Raw genomic sequence first — 18,176 nt, 5'->3', positions numbered from 1 at the left:
ATCCCTAACTTTTCCCTTTTCTTCTCAAATCCCGACTAACAAAGGCCTCCACCATCTTCTTCCTTGAATCAATCAGTAAAGCAGTTGAGTACAATACCACTACCGCCTGGCGAGGAAGTGGCACCCAAGCTCGTTCGACTTCTCTACTTTGTCGGCGCCGGAATTGTTTGCACCGTCGCGATTAACAAATGGAAAGAATATGAAAAGAAATCCATGATTCAGAAGGAGCAATAAATGAATGAATCCTCTCCGGAAAATTCGTCGACTGTAGTACACAAGGCTGTTGAATGAACTTCAATTTTGTCTCCTTCTTTTCAATAACTGGAATTTATACCATAGCCCCATATTAATCTGAAGTTGAGGGAAGAGACATGAGAGAGCGGTACGCATCTTCTACTTTCTAATTAGCTCAACCAAGTGAACCCCTAAAATGGTAGCTCCCTCCTTCCAATTTATGCAGAACAAATACTCGTTGTTTCAATGATGAAGAAGAAGGCAAAATCAAACAAATAAATGAGGAAGAGGGCAAAATTCGACGATAAAGAGAAAAACCAGAAAAATAAGGTGAAATTTTAGAAAAAACGATCGTTTTGAATGGTCGACCAGCGAGTCCACGTGGGCGTTCCGGTGTCCACGTCATTTTCAAACTGGATTTTAGGTGTCATGGAAAAAATCAGAAAATATACAAAGGTTATGTATTGTCAGGCTGATTTTAAAGGTGGTGTGCAATTATAGAATTTGGTGAAAGTTTATGTATTTAGGGGCAATTAACCCTTAATATATAAAAACTTAATACTATATTATATAATTAATCGAATATTATGAGTATACTTTTCGATTAACAGTACTCGATAATTCAATATTAAACCTCCTTCCACTAAATGATAAATACAACTAATAAATACTTAAACACCAAACAATATCCGATCAATTTACAAGTTAATCGAATATCAAAGGAGTACTATTTTATGACCCTTATTTGCAACCACATCAATGAAATAGAGTATAACAAGTAATTATGTAAGATGTGATGTCAAGATGGTGGCTAGCATGAACACTTGCATCTATTATTTTGATTTGATAATAGTTAGCAAATTTCTCAAAAAAACTCGAATTTTCGATACCTCACGTATGTATATTTATTTACTTTTATTCTCGTAGTGGTCAATTAATTATAAGAATCAAAACTATCCGTGAATCTTTTATTTCTCGGATTTCAAGAGGTGGATTGCCCTGCAAGAAATCTATTTTCCTAAATAAACAAATCACATATTTACGATTTAATTGTAGCATCTTTACTAATGTAACTAGAATTGTGTATATGCATCAAAATTTTGAATTATCTTTTTGGATTACCAAATGTTAATCTATTTTTGTAAAATATTTGTTTCTTCTAATTAATTTATTTTTGTTAGGATTAGTGATAAAAAAATCTAGAATCTCGGTAAAATATGTATTCGAGCATATACACAGTCAACCGCATCTCACGCGCACAGCATAGTCAAACGACCGCACATTATAAAATCCCCATAGATTACAAAAGTCAAAATCCTAAAATTAAGCCAAAATAAAATAAAATAAATAAAATAGAAACCGAATTACTAAAGGGCAAAAAATTGATAGCCTAGAACGCTCCTGCTGCGAACAAACCGTGAAGGCGATGACGTGGCACCATAGAAAATCATAGAACTCTTTCCAAACTCATTAAAAATATCTGCCAAATCAAATAGACAAATAAATGAAGAGTATCCTTTCAATTCTCTTTTTTTATATACTTATTTTTTTTACTTCGTAAAAAGGGGTGAATAAATAAATGAAAACAAAATAAAAAGGTGACAGTCACAGAGGCTCCCAAGTTGCTTGGAAACTCAATAGGTCACAAAAGCCATGAGAAAAAACTCAAGCAGCCGCCTTATTTAACCCTTCTTCTGTTTCATACTTTCTTTTCTTTAATTCTTTTTCTTGATTAAAATGTTTGATTCTTGATTTATTCCCCTCCTCCTCTATTAGTGTTGAGTGGTGGGTTGATTCTTCTGGGCTCTAAAGAACACTGTTGTTAGGTGAGTTTTTATTTTTATTTTTTCTCATTCATTGACTTTCTTGCTTTATTTGTATTTTGTAATGTTAAACTTTGCATCTCTGAGTTTGTAAGTGGGTGTTTCTTGGTTTTAATGGTGGGTTGCTCATGGTGTGAGGTATTCCTTAGTTCTTTTGGATGTCGTGTAATGCGGGTTTATGTTGGTTTGGGTTCTCCTGTGTTATTCAGTGATTATGTTTTTCTCATTGTGATTTTGGAAGTTTCCATTTTTGTTAGATTTTAGTGATTTAGGATGAGGTGTACTCTTTATTTGAGTAGATTTGGTAGAGATTGTAACTTGTGTGATTACTAATGCGTCTTTTTTTTGAGGTTTTGGAATTGGTTTGTGTGAAAGATGGTTTGTTCAAACATTTTTTTCTGGTTACTGTAGCTAAATCGTCTTCAAATTTAGCTCTTTTGCATTGTTTGTATTTTGTGAAGTGCCAGTTTCCAAAGCTTTCACTTTGGCCTATTTGGTTGTTGTTTCTTGGGTGGGAATGATTCAATTTATTTTCAGTGAGTTTTTTACACCAGTTTAAATCAAACTGGAAATTTCATAATTAACTTCAAATTTTAGCATGGAATATTTACTGTCTCAGTTGTCCATACTGCTCTTATCTTCTTTGGCTGTCTAATTGTGGTTTTGAGATTGGATTAAGATGAAAGGCAAGAGATTACAAGAATAAGTGTGTTGTTTTCACAACTTGCTCTCTCTATAGTTGCTTGATTTGTAAACTTTTTAATATCAAAGTAATCTGATTATGGGATGCATATTAGTACAGTGAATCATCTTACAGCATGTAAAAGCTGCCAATCCTTTTCCTTGGCTTCTTGTCTACGAAGGCAATGCAAGTTTAACAACTTCTGAATTAGTTTAATTTTTGACCAAAGAGTTGGTTAACGTGATTTCAGTTCCTTTCAAGATTTAACTTTCTGCCTAACCCTCCTCTTGGTAGTAGAGGTTCTGTTGTGTCATCTACAGGGCTTCTCTTCTCATTTTAGTGCTTTTGATAAACATTTTCTGGAGGATTTTGATGCATTTTCACTTATATTTGTTTCTTCCTATGAGTATTTGATTTGAGATTAATGGTGTATTTTGCCCTTATTCCGCAGAAAATGATCCGAGCAAAGCATCTCGGTAACTTTTCCCAGACTGCCAGATCCCTTTTCCTAGGTGGACAAAGATGTAGTGCGGCAGATGGGAGTTCATGCACTTGCTCGGATGATGAGACTTGTATTTCTAGAAGGCCTCTGAGAGCAAATGTGCAACACTTGCAAGCACCATCCTCATTGTTGTCAAAAGCTTCAGTAGCAGTAGGTTCACTGACTTCAGTCGATTCAGTAAAAGAAGTGAATGCTAAAAAAAAGGACAATGGCTCTCTGTCGAAAGGAGTTGCTGCGTCCCACGCATCTGAAAGAGAAATCTCTGTTAGTTATGCAGACGACATTGATGCAAATGACATGCTCCATTCATCACCTCCTATAGCTGAACAGTTTGTTAAGGCAGGTATGGCAGCCGTAGGTCTTCTATCCGACATAGTAAACTATAGAATCCCGATGACAGATGGGAGTGCAACAGTCACCCCACCTTCTAACTCTGTGTTTGAACGCACCAAGCAAGTTTCTAGTATCAGACCTCCTAATATCAAAACTTCCAGAAAAGAGAGAGTATCCGTAAAGCCCTCTGCTGCACGAGTGTATGGTTCGAAATTTACAAGCGTCCCTGATGGTGCTAAAGGCCGAGCTGATAAAGCAGGAGTAGAGGAGGGGGTAGCCAATGAGTCAAATAATGCATCCAGAAATTTTGTAGCGAGTCATGGACTCTCCTCAGACCCCCGTGATAGGAAAAGGCCAATTCCTCAAAAATCAAGATCTTATTCAAGCCAATTCACGCCAAACACTCAACAGTCAGAGGGGAAGTTTGGTGATAACAACTTGGACGGGTTCACTAGGGCAATGAGACAGACAAAAGTTATGATGGGAGCAGCACCAGGCGCTAGGCAGTTTTCTGTTGTTGAAAGTGTGTGCCGCATTTTGCACCAGTCGAAATGGAGCCCTGCTACAGAAGACGCTCTCGAAAAGCTCAACTGTACAGTGGATCCTTACCAGGCGAATCAAATACTTAAGCAGCTTCAAGATTATAGAGTGGCTCTTGGGTTTTTCTACTGGCTAAAACAGAGACCTGGATTCAAGCACGACGGGCACACATATACCACTATGGTCGGTATCCTTGGCCGTGCCAGAGAGTTTGGTGCCATCAACAAATTGCTTGGCCAGATGATCAGCGACGGATGCAAGCCAAATATTGTTACATATAATCGTCTCATTCACAGTTATGGCAGAGCTAATTACTTGAATGAAGCCATGGGTGTTTTCAATCAGATGCAGAAGGTGGGCTGTGAACCTGATCGTGTAACTTATTGTACGCTCATCGACATCCATGCAAAATCCGGTTATCTCGATGTTGCAATTAATTTGTACCAGCGGATGCAAGAAGCTGGACTCTCTCCCGATACATTTACTTACAGCGTAATCATTAATTGCCTAGGGAAAGCTGGCCATTTGACTGCCGCCCACAAACTATTCTGTGAGATGGTTAATCAGGGCTGTGTGCCTAACCTGGTGACCTATAATATCATGATTGCTTTACACGCGAAAGCTAGGAATTACCAGAGTTCGTTACAGCTTTATCGCGACATGCAGAGTGCTGGCTTTGAGCCCGACAAAGTGACTTACAGTATCATTATGGAGGTTCTTGGCCATTGTGGCCATCTGGATGAAGCTGAGGCAGTTTTTGCAGAGATGAAAAGAAAGAACTGGATCCCTGATGAGCCCGTCTACGGCCTTCTTGTCGACTTGTGGGGAAAATCTGGCAACGTCGAGAAGGCTTGGGAGTGGTACAGAGCCATGCTTACTGCAGGCTTATGCCCTAATGTTCCAACTTGCAATTCTCTTCTCAGTGCTTTCCTCAGGGTACACCGCCTCCGCGATGCATACGACTTGCTCCAGAGCATGGTGAGTTTGGGTCTGAATCCTTCTCTGCAGACCTACACTCTGCTCCTCAGTTGTTGCACGGATGCCCAAACTCCATACGACATGGCGTTCTGCTGTGACCTCATGACCGCGTCCGGCCACCCGGCACACACATTCTTGCTTTCCTTGCCTGCTCCGGGGCCGGATGGGCAGAATGTCCGTGACCATGTCAGCAACTTCCTCGACATGATGCATAGTGAAGACAGGGAGAGTAAACGGGGCCTTGTGGATGCTGTGATAGATTTCTTTCACAAGACGGGGCTAAAGGAGGAAGCTGGCTCCGTGTGGGAGGTTGCAGCGCAGAAGAATGTCTATCCAGATGCGCTAAGGCAGAAGAGTTCTTGTTATTGGCTCATAAACCTCCATGTGATGTCTGATGGAACTGCTGTGACTGCACTATCGAGAACCCTAGCTTGGTTTCGCAAGGAGATGCTTGCCTCTGGGGTCTGCCCCAGCCGGATTGATATTGTGACCGGTTGGGGGAGACGGAGCAGGGTCACCGGGACCTCGATGGTGAGGCAGGCGGTTCAAGAACTGCTCAACATGTTCAGGTTTCCATTCTTTACTGAAAATGGGAACTCCGGGTGCTTTGTTGGGTGTGGAGAGCCTCTCAACCGGTGGCTGCTGCAGTCTTATGTCGAACGAATGCATCTGTTGTAGCGCAGCAGGGCTTGCGGCATTTTTTGGTGTTCGGAGAGAGACGAGGTTGTCCTCGGGCATTAGCGTGTAGTGATCGTTGCTATGTGTAGGTGAAATGAATGGTTTTTATTTGGCCTAGTTACACCTGAATCTTTGCCAACTTTGTGTTGATATTGTATTTACGTTGTTGTTCATCCTTGTTTCTGTGTTGCTTTTTGGTTAGCTTTCTTTCAGGTCTTGATTGATTGCTGCAACTTCTTGTAACTTTTCTTCCTCAGCTTCAAATCTTATCTAGATTGATCCTCAGTTGCCATCTTTCTGGCTGTTCACATAGCTGTTTTCCCTCTCTCTCACACACAGAAACAAATATCATGCTCATGAGAGAGACAGAGGAGCAGCAAACATAATTGACAAATATTGCTTTTTATTTTGTTCCCAAAGATTTCTTGCACCTATAGTTTGATGTGATCGTGAGAGCTTCAATGTATCATGCTGACGTGGATACATGAAATTACGTGGGTTCCCGAACAAAATTAGAAAAAATGAAATACCAGAATGCAACTCTGATGATACGCATCAAACTTCTAGCGATATTTGCCAAACGTAATCTATATATACTAGTGTATCACCCGCGCATTTCGCGGTGATTATAATTTTAGACTCAGATGAGTTACACATATAATATACTCTCTCCGTAAGTACGACACTTTTGATGGGCACAATTTTAAATAAAAAAAGGATCCTACCATTATAAGAAATAAAAGGTTGAGATTAAAGTAAGGATGATATTTTTGTAAATAAATGATATTTGTAAGGATAAAAGATAAAGAAAAGATGTGGGACCATGTCTTAAAATGGAAAGTGTTGTAATTTTTGGGGAAAAGTAGCAATTAAACATCTTACATGAGACCTCTACGATGTTTAGCCCTCTATACTCGACAATGCATCAATCAAGCCCCCCTATGTCCAATTTCGTTGCAATTAAACCCCTCCCCCAAACGTCCGTTAAACACCTCATGTACAATGCGTGAAGAATATTATGTGTTGTAAACTTAAATATTTTATTAATAAATACAAAGATTTTCAAATATAATACTTTTATTAAATAATAATGAAAATGTGAAAAATTTAAAAATATCATATATATATTTTTTGGAGCTTTATATTTAATTTTGGCAAACTCGCGCCCGCACTGGGCCCGACCCTCCCACTCCCCCCCCCCCCCAATCGGACACAGTATCATTTTTTGTTTTTAAAAGTGTTATATGTATGCATTAAAATTATCATTTCTAATGTATTATCATTTTTTATATAAAATATTATTTGCTTTTACAAAAGAATATCACATGCGAAGAATCATTTGCATCTAAGAAAATTATCCTTTTTTATAATTAGATGTGTCATTTGCATGTATTAAAAATATAATTTGTAATGTATCATTTATTTTTATACAAAATGTCATTTAGTTTTATAAAAAAATAAAAATGCATAGGGATTATCACGATACATCACACAATATATATGAAACACTTTATAATTATTAATATAATACTATTGAATTTTAAATTTAATATTTATAGATATAAAATAATAGCAAATAACAAAATATAAACTTATATAGATTAAAAAAATTAGTTAGATAAATCAAGATAATTTTGAAATATTAATAATCAAAAGATATAGAAACTTATTTTTATACCCGTAAAGATAATTGTTATGATATACTACTAAAAGACATGCATTAGAAAATAAAATTATTTTATTTAACAAAAGTAATTCTGAAGAAATCAATGGTATTAGAATAGTTAATTGTGAAATAAATCACGAACTTACGCATATTTTGCAAATTCAACTTAAGTTTTTTAAATTTTATGTGGTAACTTATGCATATAAAGTATTTGCAAATTCGACTTAATTTTTAAATTTTATGTGGTAACTTATGCATAATCATCTATATTTGACTTTTAATTTCATTATTTTTTTTAACATATGTTAAAATTTTAATTACATAATAATTATTACTATTTTTTTTTTTCTATTTTGGTTAGTTAACTCTATGTAATTTTAGGAATATTTTAGTAATTTATCATATATAGGCTTATATATTATATATACAAAATGGTGAAGCGAGTCACTATATACAAAAGTAGGGATATTATATATAAATATATGTACTTTAATTATTTTGAATTTAATAATCAGTATGTCCATATATATAATTTAATATTAATATTGAAATAGTAGAATACGGGCACTAACAATTTTCGACGATATATAATTCATAATTGATTTGATTTTGGTATTATTTATTGGATAAAAATGATTTTATAAACTTATGTATAATAAGTAGATGTACTTCAAATTTATAAGTAAATGACTATGCTTGATAACGTGTACGTATATATAATTAAATACTTAATATTCAATTAATTCATTAAAAATATTATTTTAATGTTGAATTAGTTCAACATGTATAGAGAGAGAACACTTTGGGGCGTAATAAAAATGTTCAATTATGTAATATATATATATATATATATATATATATATATATATATATTACCTTTTTGAAAAAGGAAAACATTTAATATTGATAATATTGAATTACTTTTATGAAATTGAATTAGTTTTGTTGTATGAAATATTGAACTACCTTATTTTGTTTAGAGGAATTAAACTGCCGGCAGTTTTGCAATCAACTAATTTTAAGTGGTTTAGTGGTGATTCTAATTTTTCCCATAAATTCCAGTTACACCCTTGTAATTGAATGAAATTACATTTACTTTGCTTTTTATATATATAAAGATAAAGATATAAAAGCAAAATAAATTTTATCCTATGTGGCGTCGTATAATCATTTTATTAATTCTCATTCATTCTTACTTTTTCTTCTTAATTTTTAATGGGTGAAGTACCAAATACCCCCCAAACGTTGGGGCCCCTATCACGTATAGGACCCTATAGTCAGGGTAGGCGCTGTTTACTACCTTAACGTAGTTAAACCTAAGCAAATCCCCCATGCGTTTTAACACCGTTAAGTCACCGTTAAAAAAATTATTTTTTTAAATTTTTAATTAAGATGGTCTCTCTCTCTCTCTCTCCCCCCCCTCCCCCTCCCCCCATCGAGCATCCTTTCCCGGCGAGAGAACATCGCCCCTCCGCCGTGGTCTCCACCTTCCTAGACGACGCTAACCCCGTGGAGCCCGCCGCAGCTGGTCCGGCCTCCCCGACGGCGCCATTTCCCACACCCACGATATTCAATTCCCCACCAAAGTGGAGGATGATGGCACCGCTGTCTAGAAAGACTGCTTATGACAACCAACGTAACCTCCACCTCCGCCTCTACAAGCCCCGCTCCACCCCACCGCCGCCCTCCCCGTTCTCTACTTCTTCCATGGGGGTGGTTGCCCCACCACCACACTTGCTGCCTCTGCCCTGCAGGTCATGGTGGTGGAGCCTGACTACCGGCTAGCGCCGGAGCACAGGCTCCCCGCCGCCGTAGAGGATGTGCTCAGCTCTCTTAAGTGGCTGCAGCAGCAGGCTCTGCTGGCTGACGGCGGCGGTGATGAGTGGCTGCGGGAGGGAATTGATTTCGGGAGAGTGTTCGTGGTGGGTGATTCCTCCAGCGGGAACCTGGCCCACCATCTGGCGGTGGAGCTCCGTCGTGGATCGCTGGAGTTGGCCCCGATTAGGGTGTGGGGCTAGGGATGGCAACGGGCCGGATCTGGACCGGGTCTGGCCAATACCAGATCCAGATCCGTTTTCATATACTAGATCCAGATCCAGATCCGTGGATCCGAAAATTTTGGATCCAGATCCAGATCCGTCAGATCCGCGGGTCCACGGGTCCAGATCCATGGATCTGCTATTTTTAAATTAAATTAAAAAAATTTCACAAAATCAACAATATCTAATTTATATCATGAAAAATATAACACAAAATACTTTTATCTAATTACTTTTAGTTTTTATTCTTTTGAATATAATTTATTTATTATTTTTAATTTAGTTAATATTATTAGTAAACTAAATATAAAATATAAAATATATATATAAAATAAAACGGATCCACGGGTCAGATCTGGGCCGGATCCGGATCTAAAATTTCAAGATCCAGATCCAGATCCGTTTTCAAAACTGAGATCCAGATCCAGATCCTGATCCGTCGGGTCCAAAAAATTGAGATCCAGATCCGTAAAATCGGATCTGGATCCACGGATCTGGATAGGGTCCAAGATCCACTGCCATCCCTATGCGGGGCTACGTGCTGTTGGGGAGGTCGGACCGGCTGCAGCGGGTTCCACGGGGTTAGCGTCGTCTAGGAAGGTGGAGACCACGGCGGAGGGGCGATGTTCTCTCGCCGGGAAAGGATGCTCGATGGGGGGAGTGGGGGGGGGGAGAGAGAGAGAGAGACCATCTTAATTAAAAATTAAAAAAAAAATAATTTTTTTAACGGTGACTTAACGATGTTAAAACGCAGGGGGGGATCTGCTTAGGTTTAGCCACGTTGAGGTAGTAAACAGCGTCTACCCTGACTATAGGGTCCTATACGCGATAGGGGCCCCAACGTTGGGGGTATTTGGTACTTAACCCTTTTTTAATTAATTTTCATATCTAATTTATTTTTAATCATATATTTAATGCACGATGACTATGCTAGAACTCCACTTGATCTTAAACTCTAAGTACAAATTATGTTTTAAACTCTAAATAAGTTAGGATATTTATGATTTATTTTGTTTTGTTTTTTCGTTAATTTTTAGTACTAATCTAGAACTCCACTTGATCTTAAACTCTAAACAAATTATGATTTTAAACTCTAAATAAATTAGAATATTTATGATTTATTTTGTTTTGTTTTTTCGTTAATTTTTAGTACTAATCCATCTATTGAGTAATATATACACGCTTTCCTTTTGCAGCTAATTTTTTTTAGCTACTCACATAGATTGCTAATTGATTATAAAATAATTACTCCCTCCGTCCGCCAAAATTATGTAAAATTGCTTGGGCAAGGGATTTAATAAAATTGGTGATGATTTTGATGTAGTGGAGAAAGGGTCCCACCACTTTATGAGATGTGTGGTTGAGATTGAATTTTGAGTGGTTTTTGTAAATAAAGAGTGTTAGTAAGGATAAAATATTAAAGAGGATGGTGGGACCATTGCCATAAAAGGAAAGTGACATAATCTTGGCGGACGCCAAATATAGTAATTTTTACATAATCTTGGCGGATGGAGGGAGTAATTATTAACTCCATAAAATGGCAGAAAAGCAAAAAAATAAAATAAAAAAATAGTTTACTAAGAAATAAAAAGTAAGATGGAGGAATTAGTCATCTCGGTATATTTCTCATTTCCCCTTAATGAATGAATGTTATGACTTATGAGAAACATAATCGGTTTCAATCCATATTATATAAATATCGATTTGTGTAACATTTTTTCGATTAAAGTTGGGTTGTGCAAGTCTGTGCCTTGATGTTTGATTCCCTTTTGGAATGCTTCGTGATAAGAAAATAATGTGACAAATTATATTCTGGCTCTTTGTAATGAGGCTATTCGTTGGAATGTCATCAATTCAAAATATGAAATAAAAATGTAGTGGTAAGAATTTTGCACTTATCGGTGCAAAAAAGATAAATTGGGAAAGGAAGCATTGGAAATGATTGTGATTTATTGAAGTGTTCCACATTGGATTGGAGATAGTGGCATGAGCCACTTTATATGGTGAGGCAACCATCTCCTTTATAAAGCCTTTTAAGGGAGGAATGAGCCCAATATCCATTTCTAACATGATTGATGAATGGGTAAGTCTTAGGCTCTTAGCACAATTTTATTGAATAAATAATTTTGTAAAATTATTAATTTTCAATTTATATAATCTAATAAATATATATATAATTTTTTTTGTAGGACAACAAAATCCAAGCATCCGTCTCAGTAGGATCCAAGAAAAAGTTTCATGAGTTTCTTAAAGAGGAATAAATAACAGTTATTAAAAATTTCAAGTACTGAAAAACAAGCCTAACTTCCAGCATGCAAAAATCAATCATTAGTGAAAAATCGATTTTAGCCTTAGAACCATTGTTTCTGAATCAATTGAACGCCCAAATATTACTGAAAATGGATTTGATTTCATCCATTTTAGAAATATCCACTCACATGATCCCAAATTGGTATTGTGTATAAGTATAATATATTATAGAAAAAATATATATTTTATTCTATAATTTCCTATTATTATTGATGAATTGGGATTTAAATTACATTTATTTGCAGATATTCTTGGGGAGGTAAAAATCGAAAATATTAGTATAGATTGTGTAAAAATGAAGCATGGCAAAGCTAAGAAGTGTGACATAACATTGACTGATGCAAAATAAAATTTTAAATTCTTCGTTGAATAATGATTAATATTTTTCATTTTATTTTTAATTATGATATTAATTATATATGTAGCAGTGGCTCGCGCGAGTAATTTGTGTATTGTGAGAATCATATGCCGATGAACTCAAAATGTTTATGGAAAGCAGATCAAGCGAGGATAAAGAACCAGTAATGATAGCTTTACAATTTGCTATCTTATCAAAATCCAGAGTTCATATGTTATTAATCATTTGCACTATTCATTTATTAATATTCAACTAAATTAACTTTATAAAGATTTTCTCATAATTTAAATTTTATCTTAGGTGTAACCAAAGTTTCCACAATGAAGCACACAACCATATTTTTTATAAGCCTTGATATTCAAGAAGTTAAAGATTTTATATTAAGGTTCGTATAAATATATATTTACAAATACATTTGGATATAAGATTTGTTCATGTATCATCCTTAATATGCACCACACATACTTTCTCTTTCTCATAATTTGTTACATCAAGTGTTGATCACCGGTTTTTCACATATTCTTCATATTTAAAATAATTTCAAGCCTGGTCTTAGTGAAGATTCAAATAATAACAGCATAGCTGATATTTCCAACGTTAGTCGAGAAGTAAAAACTAAAGAATGATTGAAACCTGCTTTAGTGAAAACAATTAAGGAGATAAAAACTCTGAGGTAATTTTAATTTTGCTATACACATTTTAAAATATTTTCAAAATTAGAAAATAATTATCTTCCAATTTGTAGAGTGGAAACTATGGAAATGACAACTATGAGGTTCGGAAATCGCGCCTATACCGTTAAAGATGTTACAGACAATATTGTTAGACAAAGTTTTCTTCAATCTCCAATGTTGATCAAAGAAAGAGTTTACCTAAGTTCAAACATTTACAAAGAAGAGGGACAAGTGAACCTCGATGAACATGTATTCTCGGTTGAATATCCTAATACGATCAAATATTCAGAATTGTCGAGTCATAAAATTAAATTGAGAAAGGGATGAATAATCATGCTTCTCAGAAATATTGATCCATCTAATGAGCTTTGCAATAGCACTAGGTTGATAGTAACTCAACTTGGGAAACGCGTAATTGAAGGCAAACTCATTTCAGGAAAAAATGCGGGCAAGAAGTTTTCTATAGCTAGAATGATTATGAGTCCATCAAATTTCACTAAATTTTCAATTCGATTTCAGAGAAGGCAATTCCCTGTAAGTGTTTGTTTTGATATGACAATAAATAAAATACAAGGACAATCTCTTTAAATGTAGGATTACACCTACCAGAACTTATTTTTAGTCATAGACAACTCTAGGTGGCAATCTCAAGAGTCACTAGAAAAAATGGTCTAAAGATTTTAGTATGTGATGAGAGTGGTCATACGCAAGATGCAACAATTATCGTTGTGTATGATGAAATTTTAGATAGATTATGAGGTAATTGCATATTTAATAATTTATTCAAACTTTTAAAGTTTAAGTCATTAATGATAATATTTAATTTATTTTTTTCTTATTTTTTCAATTAATGGTTCCAACTACAGACGTCTAATATAGATATGTTGGGAACCTTGTTGAATATCCTAACCCTTGTTTTGATGATACCAAAAATCATAGGACTTAATTGTAATAGACTAGAATTGTTTTGAACTCAAGTGTTAGAGTTCGTTTCTAGTTTAGTGTGCGGTGTCGAAGACTGAAGACTAAAGAACGAAGGACTGAAGACTGAAGACTGCAGATCCCAACTGAAGTATCAGTTGAAGAATCAGTTGAAGACTGATTACTTAATGCGCGCAAAGGACTGATACTAAAGTCAAGTATCAGTTGAACATTCCTCCTCGGACTGATCTTCCAACGTTCAGAGGAAGCCACGTACTCACCAAGTACAGCCGCATTAAATGTAGAGATCTCAGGATCTTATCTCTGCAGAGGTCATTCCTATCTGGTGGTTACTTTTCAGAGACGTCACATCTCCTGTCCATCAAAGAGAGCCGTTTCCACCCAGACAAGGAACCTCGAAGATTGAAGCCTTAGCCCAAATTCGAATTGCTCTCCAACGGAAGAAATCTTGAGGATGATTTACGCCAACGGATCTATTCAAGAGTTCTCCTACAAATAGCGCTCGAGGATCACTTCAACCTTCACCGATTCAACAACATAAGCTGAAGCTCTGCCGAAATTGCTACTCAGCCTTAAGCTTAAACTCCTCATAGCTTGAATCGAAGAAGAGAATTCCAAAGCCAAAATCAGTCACTGCTGATTACATACATTCTCTTAGACCCTAGGCATATATCTGTTTACCCAGAAGCCAAAGGTCAAACTTGCTTCAAAGAACTTGTTTTTTGTAAGTATAGTTGGCACTCGTTCAAACCTCCCCCCCATAAGAGTGTTTTGAGTGATTCGGAGGTCAGAAGGGTTTTTCTGACTCTGGGAAGTCTTAGCACGGGTTGTGTTAAGCAAGGGAAATCCTACGCGAGTGAAGCGCGGGTACTGGAGAAGGGTTATCTTCAGTGTACGGTTGTGTGCACCCGGCAAGCACACGGTTCGGTTTGCAGTGCACCTGTTAAGCACTTGCGGAGTGGATTGTTGGTCTGATCAACCAACAGTCGATGTACGAAAGGGTTTTTCCGAACCACGTAAAAGTCTCTGTGTTGTTTACAGCTTTCAGTTTTACATTCTTACTTGTGTTATTTCAATTGATAAAACTGAATACTGACTAACTGCAAAGAGAAACCTTAACCAACAACTTGCTCCACCGAGGCTATTTCGAAACTAAGTTTAATTTCTGCTGCGTATGATATCAGTCTGACTGATCTATCTTTCGATAGTCAGGAAGAGTGTTATCATCTCTGTTTTAGCAAACACGACTGAAGCCCTTACTTGCATCAGTTAAGTTCCAGCAACTTAACTGATAACTCTTTACTGAAGAGCTTTCAGTATCAGTCGTCAACCCTGTTTGGTAAAAACTGATTTCAGTAAAACAGGAGTCTTTGTTTGCTTGTAAAGTTTCGTTTTGATCTCTGACTGAGATTATATTTCAAATAACTGTTTCAACTTCTCTTTTAATATTTTGTGGATCGAAACTCTGCTTAGATATAAATTTCATAAGACATTTAAATTAACTGTAAAACAATTTCATTAAATTCTCAATTTTAGTGAAAATAAATTTATTAAACATAAAATGCATTAAATAATTTTATAAATTTATATTTTAATAGATCCCCGTCGAATTTCGACGCGTTACTTACTAGTTTAAACTCAAAAAGTAAAACAACATAGCTTAAATAAATAAATAAAAACAACAAACTGGGAAACGAGAAGCAGGTCTCTCTCGTTTGGATGATTAAATGCAAATCTCTTAGTTGGTTTTGGGTTTATGTTTTGTTTCTTTTCATGCTTATAATAATATGGAGGTATATGTAATAAAGGCTGAAATACAGACCAATTATCCAAAATACAAATTGGGCAGTAGGTGTTGAGGGCGAGTGGGGTAGAGTTTGCAACATCGTTAATATGTATAGCCCGGGGAGTACTAACAGAAAGATGGAGTTTTGGAGTAACCTGTTACAGAGAATCATTGGCAGTGGATCAGATTGTTGGGGGCTTATTGGTGATTTTAACGAAGTTCGAAATATTTATGAAAAAAAGGGAGGTCTACCTACTTCAGCACATCAGGATCCAAAAAGTTTGTGGGAATCCCTGTTTTGTTACACTTGTTCCCAAGAAAAATAGTCCCCTTCATGTCAAGGATTTTCGCCCAATATCCTTGATTGGATGCTCTTACGAAATTCTCGTGAAAGTCTTGGCAAAAATCATTTGCAAGGTTGTTTCAGAGAATCAAAGTGCGTTCGTTAGTGATAGACATATCCTCGACAATATCTTGATCCTTAATGAGTCTGTGGACTTCTTAAAGAGAGAAGGGTCTTCTAGTTAGGTTTTCAAAGTTAATTTTGGAAAAGCATATGATTCGGTTTTATGGGAATTCATCGACGAGATGATGGAAGGAATGGGATTTTGCTGGAAATGGAGATCTTGGATTATGGCTTGTTTATCCTCTATTGCTATGTCTGTTCTTGTTAACAGTAGTCCATGAGGTGAGTTCCCACTCCAAAGAGGTATCAGACAGGGAGACCCCTTATCTCATTTTCTCTTTCTCATTGCTGCTGAAGGTTTCAACTGCCTTATGAATAAGGCGATCTCTCTTAACCTCTTTGAGGGAGTCGCTTAGGTTACGACAAAGTTCTGGTGAGCTATTTGCAATACGCTGACGACGCGGTTATTATTGGCAAAGGCTCAGTTACTAATGCTATGCTTATCAAAGGAATTCTTTGACTTTTTGAAATCTCTTATGGGCTCCACATGAACGATTCTAAGAATTATATTCATGGAATTAATATAGGCAGCCTGGAGCTCTCTGGACTTGCTGATATTATTGGTTGTAAAACGGGAAATGTGCCTTTTTGTTACTTGGAACTCCCAATTGGTGCGAATCAAAGGAAGAAAGAGACTTGGTAGATTTTGATTGACAGATTTTGGAAAAAGCTTTCAAGTTGGGAGAAGAGGAACCTTTCTTTTGGAGGTAGAATCATCATCTTAAACTCGGTTTTGTCAGCTCTTCCGCTCTACAACCTTTCATTCTTTAAAACTCCTACGTGTGTTATCAAATCCCTAACTAAGTTGCAACGAAGTTTCTATGGTTGGGGGAAAGAAAACAACCAAAAAGTTGCTTGGGTTAGTTGGGAAAAAGTTTGTAGGAGTAAAGTTGATGGTGGTCTGGGGGCTAGAGATGTCAAAATATTCAACCTAGCACTTCTTTGCAAATGGTTCTAGAGATATATCAGTAACCACAACGCACTGTGGGTGAGGATTCTGAGGTCTAAGTATGGGGGATTTGCTGATAATTGCAGTGCTCGTTGTAGTCCTAGCAAGGAGTGGTTTTGGTGGAGGTAATTTTTTTTGTAGAAATATTTCTTTTTCTCTTGATAATGGGAACTCTACCCTCTTCTGGGAAGATCCATGGGTGGAAGGGGTATTTCCTTAAAGTCTAAGGTTGGAGAGATGGGTTTTTTCAGAAATGGCTCTTGGGTGTGGGTCTTAGATCAAGTGGAGAAGAGTCTTTAACAACTTTGATTTTGTTGAGTTTCTGGGTTTTTAGCTCTTTTTGTGCAGGTATTCAGTCTCTCACTCAAAGGAAGACTCTTTGTGATGAACGATTCTTTTTCTGGAAGATTCTCAACTAAGGAGATGTATTCCCTGCTGCACAAAAATTCTTTGGTTGAAATCAACGTATCCACTTCTTTCAGCAAGATTTGGCTTAAGTACGTCCCGTGTAAAGTGTCTTTTTTATTTGGAAAGCTCTCCAAGATAGAATTTCTACGAGAGGTAATTTGAGGAAGATGAATATTGCTAGCTATTGAGAACAACAATTTCAGATGCCCTTTCTGTCTTGCCCAAGAAGAGTCTTCTGAACATCTCCTCTCGTCTTGCTCGTTATCCAGTTGTGTTTGGGAGAGTATTTGTTTATGGTTGAAGATTTCTCGCCCTTCTTCAGCTTCTCTAATGGATCACTTTTTTTAGTTTGTGAGCTTGTGCAAAAACAAAGCTCAAAAGGTTATTTTTATCATCACTTGGCAGTGTGTATGTTGGAAGCTATGGAAAGTTAGGAACGAGAGAATCTTCAAAGGGATGAGCTCGAATGCTGCGAAAGTTGAGGATGGGAGTATTATTTGCGTTTGGAGATGGGTCAAGGCGATGCTTTCTAGTAAATTTTGCTTTTCCGCTCATGAGTGGTTCTCTGATCCTATTTGTTATTTACCTTCTAGTATTCCTTAGATTGGGGTGGCATTTGTCCTGCTTTTTTGATTCCTGTTTTGTTTGGTGCTCTGAATACCCATGGTACTCTCTTAATGAAATAAATTTTTATCGACTTTTCAAAAAAAAAAAAATTACAAATTGGGCTAATTTTGGGCTTGGTGGATTACTATTGGGCCTGAATCTGTATCCATAATATATAAACTACATCCCTTAAATAAAATAT

The 18,176-nt window shown here is 36.5% G+C and overlaps 2 protein-coding genes across 3 annotated transcripts; both read left to right on the top strand.

Annotated features, from left to right (window-relative positions):
- The first annotated feature begins 1,829 nt into the window (after nt 1-1,829).
- On the top strand, nt 1,830-6,055 carry LOC131021266 (pentatricopeptide repeat-containing protein At1g74750-like). 2 transcript variants are annotated; one of them, XM_057950378.1, is made up of 2 exons: nt 1,830-2,060; nt 3,191-6,055. In XM_057950378.1, the coding sequence occupies exon 2, from the start codon at nt 3,194-3,196 to the stop codon at nt 5,768-5,770; it is 2,577 nt and encodes an 858-aa protein (XP_057806361.1). In that variant the 5' UTR covers nt 1,830-2,060; nt 3,191-3,193; the 3' UTR covers nt 5,771-6,055. The 2 variants fall into 2 exon arrangements, with proteins under 2 accessions (XP_057806361.1, XP_057806360.1); XM_057950377.1 differs by lacking the exon at nt 1,830-2,060 and adding an exon at nt 2,137-2,195.
- A 2,977-nt stretch (nt 6,056-9,032) lies between these two features.
- Nucleotides 9,033-9,454, top strand: LOC131023333 (probable carboxylesterase 15). The gene is made up of 2 exons (XM_057952876.1): nt 9,033-9,149; nt 9,191-9,454. Exons 1-2 carry the CDS (start codon nt 9,033-9,035, stop codon nt 9,452-9,454), a joined length of 381 nt encoding a protein of 126 aa, XP_057808859.1.
- The last annotated feature ends 8,722 nt before the right edge of the window (nt 9,455-18,176 follow it).

Source organism: Salvia miltiorrhiza, chromosome 4, assembly GCF_028751815.1.
Source record: "Salvia miltiorrhiza cultivar Shanhuang (shh) chromosome 4, IMPLAD_Smil_shh, whole genome shotgun sequence".
In the NCBI taxonomy this organism is placed as follows: domain Eukaryota; kingdom Viridiplantae; phylum Streptophyta; class Magnoliopsida; order Lamiales; family Lamiaceae; genus Salvia; species Salvia miltiorrhiza.
The sequence above is the reverse complement of the archived record's forward strand: the minus strand, read 5'-3'. Positions and strand labels throughout refer to the sequence as shown.

Coding starts and splice junctions, on each gene's coding strand:
- LOC131021266 (XM_057950377.1), top strand. CDS start 2,172: ATGGTGGGTTGCTCATGGTGTGAG. Junction 2,196..3,190: donor TGGGTTGCTCATGGTGTGAG/GTATTCCTTAGT, acceptor CTTATTCCGCAG/AAAATGATCCGAGCAAAGCA.
- LOC131023333 (XM_057952876.1), top strand. CDS start 9,033: ATGGCACCGCTGTCTAGAAAGACTGCTTATGACAACCAACGTAACCTC. Junction 9,150..9,190: donor TCTCTACTTCTTCCATGGGG/GTGGTTGCCCCA, acceptor TCTGCCCTGCAG/GTCATGGTGGTGGAGCCTGA.